Below are 8490 nucleotides of genomic sequence, written 5' to 3'. Positions count from 1 at the left end.
GATTTAAAAATTAAAAATCGTTTCACTTGAGCCCAAATTCGACTTAATTTCGTTTAAAATCTCAAGACTAGTCTCAGACTAGTTCTAGTTTTAGTTCAATAATAATACAAAGTGATATTTAATGCTAACTAGTGTTACCTACAAGCCATCTTAACGAAATATTTCTAATTCAAGGGTCAGTTCTAATGTTAGTATTAGTCTAGTTTTAAATCATAACCTTAACTCATGACAATGACAGTCATCGTTCTTCTGTCACCTACTACTAGATGGCGCAACCATATATGACACCAACCTAATACAAAACAGTTACTAACCAAAAAAAAATTAAGTTTGTTTGAATCAACTTTGTTTAATCGTTGTTTAAATTTTATTTATTGTTACGAAATTATGATTGTTAAAATTAAATTGATAATAAATTAATTAAAAAAAATAATAAATTTTGTGACATAATTCGACAGGGTTAACTTAACCAGCTAACTTCAAACTCCTCTAAAACGTCACTCATTTCATCTTTTAAAGTCTTTTAAGTAATTTCTGGGGCTTCGTACCAGAAGAATTCGGTAATAATGGCATCAACAAAGTTCACAATCCTCGTAAGTACCGTATTAACTCAAATCAAATTAAAACCGCCTCCTTTTAATCGTTATGTAATCAAGATTTCTAGGTTATGTTAACTTTTTCGGTTTTAGGCGAGGAGTTTCAGTACTTCTGGGGCCGTTAACCAATTAATCAAGCCTCCAATCCAAGTGTTTGGAATTGAGGGTCGGTACGCTACCGCTTTATACTCGGCCGCTTCAAAAGAAAAAAAGTTGGATGCGGTCGAAAAAGAATTGGTTCAATTCCAAGGTGTGCTTAAATCCGACGTTAAATTGAACGAGTTTATTTTAAATCCGACTATTAAGAAGCAAACGAAAACCGAAGGAGTGAAAGCGATCGCTTCCAAAGCGGGATTATCGCCGGCTTCTGCTAATTTGTTGCAAATTTTGGCCGAAAACGGCCGATTGAAAAAATTAAATGGGGTTATTAATGCTTTTAAAACTATTATGTCTGCCCATAGAGGAGAGGTAAGATTATTATTGCGGATTTAGATTTTATTTCGATTCTAAAAGGTTTAGGTTCATGGTTAATTCATTTTAACAAAAAGTTCATTTCATCAGAATTTCATACTTCTAGCATAGTTGGTTTGGTCGGGCGATTTTTACAGTTGCTGCCACTGTACGAGCAGAGGGACAACTACAGCGGCGGCGGTTTCATACTTTTAGAGTTTATTATGTACAAGACACAACCATCTTTCACATAGAACAAGGTTTGCTTATGTCCGGTGAGGTTAGTCCTTTTGCTTAATACAGTGGGCAAGGTTGCCAGGTCTCACGATTTGATATCTATTTCTCACGATTTTATTACAAAAATAATATAATAATTAGTGTTAATAAAATCATAACATTCTCAACTCAAATTGTAGGTTACTGTAAATTTCTCTATTAGTTACATCTATTCGCCGCTAGATGGCGCTAAAATTACTTACACTAATATTTTATTTTTTTTTCATTATTAAACGCTGTCTAAACTATTTTACTTGTATCCTATGCCTATATGCAACACATATTATTAAAATTGAGTGATTTTTAAACAAATTTCAACATCTCACGATTTTTTATGATTTTGCTCACGACATTTTGTGTGTAACCTGGCAACCCAAAAACTCTAAAACACTTTTTTTCAGCTTTTAGGCATATTTTTGTTCCCAAACATTATATTTTTTGTTGTAATTAAATCTTTGTTGAATTTGTTTCATGAACGTTACTTTTTGTTGAATTTGAATAGGTGCAATGTGAAGTAACCACAGCGAAACCCTTGGATCAAGCTCAACGTCAAAAGTTAGAGGGAGTTTTAAAATCGTTTTTGAAAGGTAGCCAAAGTTTACATTTAACGGCTAATGTTGATCCGGGTATTATTGGCGGGATGATTGTCAGTATCGGGGATCGATACGTTGATATGAGCGTTTCCAGCAAGATTAAGAAGTACACGGATATAATTAGTACCCCAGTTTAAAAAAATAAACTAAGTGAAAAGGAGAATATGGTTATGAAACCATCATCTTGATGAAACAACCTCGTTCGTTAGCTTATTTTAGGTATGAATGAATTTTCAATTATATTGGTGTAATAGAAAAACAATAAATGAAAAAAAATTGAGTTTGCTTTTTAAATTCCAATTTATTTTTGAACGATTTTAAAAATAAACTTATTTGAGGACTAGTACATAAATAAAATCATAAAATATGATCTTGGTACCAAACGACTTGTTTGTTCTTGGATATAAACGAAATTGGTTCCAGCCAAAAAACGTTTTTTTATTTTTTATTCAATTTATCATGTCGATTTTTTTTGACAACACCTGTCAAATTTTTATAAAATTGGTGACGGTTGGTATGATTAACAGGGAATTTTGGTTATATCATGTTTTTAAGTTAATGTGTCATTTTGAAATTTGAAGTTTCGTTATTAAAGAAAATTTAGTTTTTGGTTTTATATTTATTAAGAAATAATTGAAATCAAATTTACGCGAAAAAGGCGTAATTTATTTAGAGTTATTGAAAAATATTACTAAAATTCAGAATAGTAATATTCATTTAGCTTTAATACCAACAGGAAAAAGAAAAATTTGAATTTGACTTTGACAGTGTTGAATTGACATGTTAATAATGAAATTAATAATATAATGTTAGTTACAGTTGTTATGTGCAATATTATTATTATTAAATAATTACAACAGGTTATGGGCCCAGAGCTCAGAGAAGTAATAAATTAAATAAAGTGTTAAAAAGATATAAAATAAAAATGAGTCAAAATATAGAAAACCTACCACAACTAAATTCTGAAAACTTTAATAACTGGAAATTTCGTTTATTTGAAGAAAGATTATTGGAAAATACTTTAGAGAAAGATATAGAAAGTGTAAAAGATGATAAAGAAAAATCTGAATTTAAAATGAAAGATGCTCGTGCGAAATTTATAATAATTCAGTGGTTCAAAAACAGCAAAGGAAATGTTGAAATCTTTAAAAGATGTTTTCCATAGAAAAAGTGTATTTACAATGTTAACACTTAAAAAGAAATTATTGACATTAAAATTAAAGAAACAAGAAAAACTGGAAGATTATTTCTTAAAATTTGATAATAATATCAGAGAATTGGAAAGTATAGGAACAAAAATTGACGAATCTGATAAGATTTGTCATTAAACGAAGATTATGATCAAGTTATTACAGCTATAGAAACATCAAATACAGAAATCAGTATGGATTTTGTAAAATCAAGACTGTTAGATGAGGAATTAAAACAGATAAGTAAAGGTGAATCAAGAAATATTGAAGAAGTAATCAAAGCATTGCCTTTTTCATGTTATTCGTGTGGTAATCAGAATAATAATATTTATTTAGCTTTAATACCAACAAAAAAAATTTGACTGAGTGGACACAAAAGTAATGAATGTAAAAAAACGGGCACAATTTAATTTCAAAAGAAAAAGAAGAAGAGGTGATAGAGATTTTAAGTATCGTGGGCGAGGAAGATATATAATGTCGAAACTGCAAATGAAGTACATACAAATAATATCACCTTTATTGCATTGAATATATTTATAGATTTATTATCCTATGCAACAGAAGTTGAAAATTTGGAAACCTTTGTAAAAATACAAGTAGCAACTGGTAATGATATGTTGGCAAAGAAGAAAGCAACAATAATATGCATTTAGAATATTATAAAGAAAGACAAATTACAATTAATGCATTAATAGTAGAAGGATTAAAACATAACTTGCTATCAGTTTCACAACTAATTAAAAAAGGAATAAAAGTAACGTTTATAAGAAATTAAAAGGGTTATTTATATTAGAATTAAAATTTAAAAATGCTCATCCAAAAATGTGTTGTAATATAATACAAAATGAAGATGTGTGGCATAGAAGATTAGGACATCTAAATAAAATTGGGTTAAAGTTACTCAATTTACCAGTAAGTGAAGAAAGATGCAGAATATGTATAGAAGGAAAATCGACAAGAAAAGCATTCACACGAACATATCAGGGTCCGTACAACCGTCAACAAGTGAAGATTTTAAATATTTTCAAATACTAATTGATGATTATTCTCATTTTGCTGTAGTACATTTATTAAAGAGTAAACGAGAAGCTGTACAGAATGTAATTGATTTTATAAAATTAATTAAAACGCAACATGAATAATATAATAGAATAAGATGTGATAAAGGAGGAGAATTTACGATTTTTTTTTTAAATTTTTGTAAAAATAAAAGAATAAATATTGAATATACTATCCAAAATTCGAAAAAGATCCTTCAAGAAATGAATTTTATAGCGAATTTTGAAAATTATCGATTGAAATTGCAACATCGAAAATTTTATCAAAACTTCAAATATTGTTTTTTCAAAAACTAAAAGTTATTTTTCAAAACGGGTTGGTTCATTGGAAAGAGGGCACTCTTATTAACACTTTGGGAAATTTTCATACTCATATTCCAAGAAATGGATTTTATACGAATTTTTAAAACTTAATCGGCGAAGATTGCAAATTTCGAAAAAATTGTCGATTATTTCAAAAATTTTTTTCTCAAAAACTAACAGCGATTTTTCAAAACGGCTTATTGTATTAGAAAAAGGATACTTTAATTAATAATTGGTGATATTTCCACAAGGATCTTTCAAGGAATGAATTTTATAGCGAATTTTGAAAATTATCGATTGAAATTGCAACATCGAAAATTTTATCAAAACTTCAAATATTGTTTTTTCAAAAACTAAAAGTTATTTTTCAAAACGGGTTGGTTCATTGGAAAGAGGGCACTCTTATTAACACTTTGGGAAATTTTCATACTCATATTCCAAGAAATGGATTTTATACGAATTTTTAAAACTTAATCGGCGAAGATTGCAGAATTCGAAAAACTTGTCGATTATTTCAAAAATTTTTTTCTTAAGAACTAAAAGTGATTTTTCAAAACGGCTTTTTGCATTAAAAAGAGGATACTTTAATTAATAATTGGTGATATTTCCACAAAGATCCTTCAAGAAATTAATTTTATAGCGAATTTTGAAAATTATCGATGAAAATTGCAACATCGAAAATTTTATCAAAACTTCAAATATTGTTTTTTCAAAAACTAAAAGTTATTTTTTAAAACGGGTTGGTTCATTGGAAAGAGGACACTTTTATTAACACATTGGGAAATTTTCATACTCATATTCCAAGAAATGGATTTTATACGAATTTTTAAAACTTAATCGGCGAAGATTGCAAATTTCGAAAAAATTGTTGATTATTACAAAAATTTTTTTCTTAAGAACTAAAAGTGATTTTTCAAAACGGCTTTTTGCATTAAAAAGAAGATACTTTAATTAATAATTGGTGATATTTCCACAAAGATCCTTCAAGAAATTAATTTTATAGCGAATTTTGAAAATTATCGATGAAAATTGCAACATCGAAAATTTTATCTAAACTTCAAATATTGTTTTTTCAAAAACTAAAAGTTATTTTTTAAAACGGGTTGGTTCATTGGAAAGAGGACACTTTTATTAACACATTGGGAAATTTTCATACTCATATTCCAAGAAATGGATTTTATACGAATTTTTAAAACTTAATCGGCGAAGATTGCAGAATTCGAAAAACTTGTCGATTATTTCAAAAATTTTTTTCTTAAGAACTAAAAGTGATTTTTCAAAACGGTTTTTTGCATTAAAAAGGGGATACTTTAATTAATAATTGGTGATATTTCCACAAAGATCCTTCAAGTAATGAATTCTATAGCGCATTTTGAAAATTATCGTTAAAAATTGCAACATCAAAAATTTTATCAAAACTTCATATATTGTTTTTTCAAAAACTAAAAGTTCTTTTTCAAAACGGGTTGGTTCATTGGAAAGAGGACACTTTTATTAACACATTGGAAAATTTTCATACTCATATTCCAAGAAATGGATTTTATACGAATTTTTAAAACTTAATCGGCGAAGATTGCAGAATTCGAAAAAATTGTCGATTATTTCAAAAATTTTTTTCTTAAGAACTAAAAGTGATTTTTCAAAACGGTTTTTTGCATTAAAAAGGGGATACTTTAATTAATAATTGGTGATATTTCCACAAAGATCCTTCAAGTAATGAATTCTATAGCGCATTTTGAAAATTATCGTTAAAAATTGCAACATCAAAAATTTTATCAAAACTTCATATATTGTTTTTTCAAAAACTAAAAGTTCTTTTTCAAAACGGGTTGGTTCATTGGAAAGAGGACACTTTTATTAACACATTGGAAAATTTTCATACTCATATTCCAAGAAATGGATTTTATACGAATTTTTAAAACTTAATCGGCGAAGATTGCAGAATTCGAAAAAATTGTCGATTATTTCAAAAATTTTTTTCTTAAGAACTAAAAATGATTTTTCAAAACGGCTTTTTGCATTAAAAAGAGGATACTTTAATTAATAATTGGTGATATTTCCACAAGGATCCTTCAAGAAATGAATTTTATAGCGAATTTTGAAAATTATCGATTGAAATTGTAACATTGAAAATTTTATCAAAACTTCAAATATTGTTTTTTCAAAAACTAAAAGTTATTTTTTAAAACGGGTTAGTTCATTGGAAAGAGGGCACTCTTATTAACACTTTGGGAAATTTTCATACTCATATTCCAAGAAATGGATTTTATACAAATTTTTAAAACTTAATCGGCGAAGATTGCAAATTTGAAAAAATTGTCGATTATTTCAAAAATTTTTTTCTTAAGAACTAAACGTGATTTTTCAAAACGGCTTTTTGCATTAAAAAGAGGATACTTTAATTAATAATTGATGATATTTCCACAAGGATCCTTCAAGAAATGTATTTTATAGCGAATTTTGAAAATTATCGATTGAAATTGTAACATTGAAAATTTTATCAAAACTTCAAGTATTGTTTTTTCAAAAACTAAAAGTTATTTTTCAAAACGGGTTAGTTCATTGGAAAGAGGGCACCCTTATTAACACTTTGGGAAATTTTCATACTCATATTCCAAGAAATGGATTTTATACGAATTTTTAAAACTTAATCGGCGAAGATTGCAGAATTCGAAAAAATTGTCGATTATTTCAAAAATTTTTTTCTTAAGAACTAAAAGTGATTTTTCAAAACGGTTTTTTGCATTAAAAAGGGGATACTTTAATTAATAATTGGTGATATTTCCACAAAGATCCTTCAAGTAATGAATTCTATAGCGCATTTTGAAAATTATCGTTAAAAATTGCAACATCAAAAATTTTATCAAAACTTCATATATTGTTTTTTCAAAAACTAAAAGTTCTTTTTCAAAACGGGTTGGTTCATTGGAAAGAGGACACTTTTATTAACACATTGGAAAATTTTCATACTCATATTCCAAGAAATGGATTTTATACGAATTTTTAAAACTTAATCGGCGAAGATTGCAGAATTCGAAAAAATTGTCGATTATTTCAAAAATTTTTTTCTTAAGAACTAAAAGTGATTTTTCAAAACGGTTTTTTGCATTAAAAAGGGGATACTTTAATTAATAATTGGTGATATTTCCACAAAGATCCTTCAAGTAATGAATTCTATAGCGCATTTTGAAAATTATCGTTAAAAATTGCAACATCAAAAATTTTATCAAAACTTCATATATTGTTTTTTCAAAAACTAAAAGTTCTTTTTCAAAACGGGTTGGTTCATTGGAAAGAGGACACTTTTATTAACACATTGGAAAATTTTCATACTCATATTCCAAGAAATGGATTTTATACGAATTTTTAAAACTTAATCGGCGAAGATTGCAGAATTCGAAAAAATTGTCGATTATTTCAAAAATTTTTTTCTTAAGAACTAAAAGTGATTTTTCAAAACGGTTTTTTGCATTAAAAAGGGGATACTTTAATTAATAATTGGTGATATTTCCACAAAGATCCTTCAAGTAATGAATTCTATAGCGCATTTTGAAAATTATCGTTAAAAATTGCAACATCAAAAATTTTATCAAAACTTCATATATTGTTTTTTCAAAAACTAAAAGTTCTTTTTCAAAACGGGTTGGTTCATTGGAAAGAGGACACTTTTATTAACACATTGGAAAATTTTCATACTCATATTCCAAGAAATGGATTTTATACGAATTTTTAAAACTTAATCGGCGAAGATTGCAGAATTCGAAAAAATTGTCGATTATTTCAAAAATTTTTTTCTTAAGAACTAAAAATGATTTTTCAAAACGGCTTTTTGCATTAAAAAGAGGATACTTTAATTAATAATTGGTGATATTTCCACAAGGATCCTTCAAGAAATGAATTTTATAGCGAATTTTGAAAATTATCGATTGAAATTGTAACATTGAAAATTTTATCAAAACTTCAAATATTGTTTTTTCAAAAACTAAAAGTTATTTTTTAAAACGGGTTAGTTCATTGGAAAGAG

At 27.2% G+C, this 8490-nt stretch overlaps 1 protein-coding gene across 1 annotated transcript; it reads left to right on the top strand.

Moving 5' to 3' along the window:
• Positions 1–265: 265 nt before the first annotated feature.
• Positions 266–2195, top strand: LOC111421880 (ATP synthase subunit O, mitochondrial). Its single transcript, XM_023055079.2, has 3 exons — positions 266–593; positions 690–1064; positions 1825–2195. Exons 1-3 carry the CDS (start codon positions 567–569, stop codon positions 2050–2052), a joined length of 630 nt encoding a protein of 209 aa, XP_022910847.1. The 5' UTR covers positions 266–566; the 3' UTR covers positions 2053–2195.
• Positions 2196–8490: the final 6295 nt, after the last annotated feature.

This window comes from Onthophagus taurus, chromosome 3 (assembly GCF_036711975.1).
Source record: "Onthophagus taurus isolate NC chromosome 3, IU_Otau_3.0, whole genome shotgun sequence".
Lineage (NCBI taxonomy): Eukaryota > Metazoa > Arthropoda > Insecta > Coleoptera > Scarabaeidae > Onthophagus > Onthophagus taurus.
This window is presented reverse-complemented; position numbering and strand designations above follow the sequence as displayed.

Bases quoted from the DNA above. Each gene is read 5' to 3' on its own strand.
- LOC111421880 (XM_023055079.2), top strand. From the start codon at position 567: ATGGCATCAACAAAGTTCACAATCCTC. The intron at 594-689 runs GTAAGTACCGTA...TTTCGGTTTTAG, and splicing joins CAACAAAGTTCACAATCCTC to GCGAGGAGTTTCAGTACTTC. The intron at 1,065-1,824 runs GTAAGATTATTA...GAATTTGAATAG, and splicing joins TGTCTGCCCATAGAGGAGAG to GTGCAATGTGAAGTAACCAC.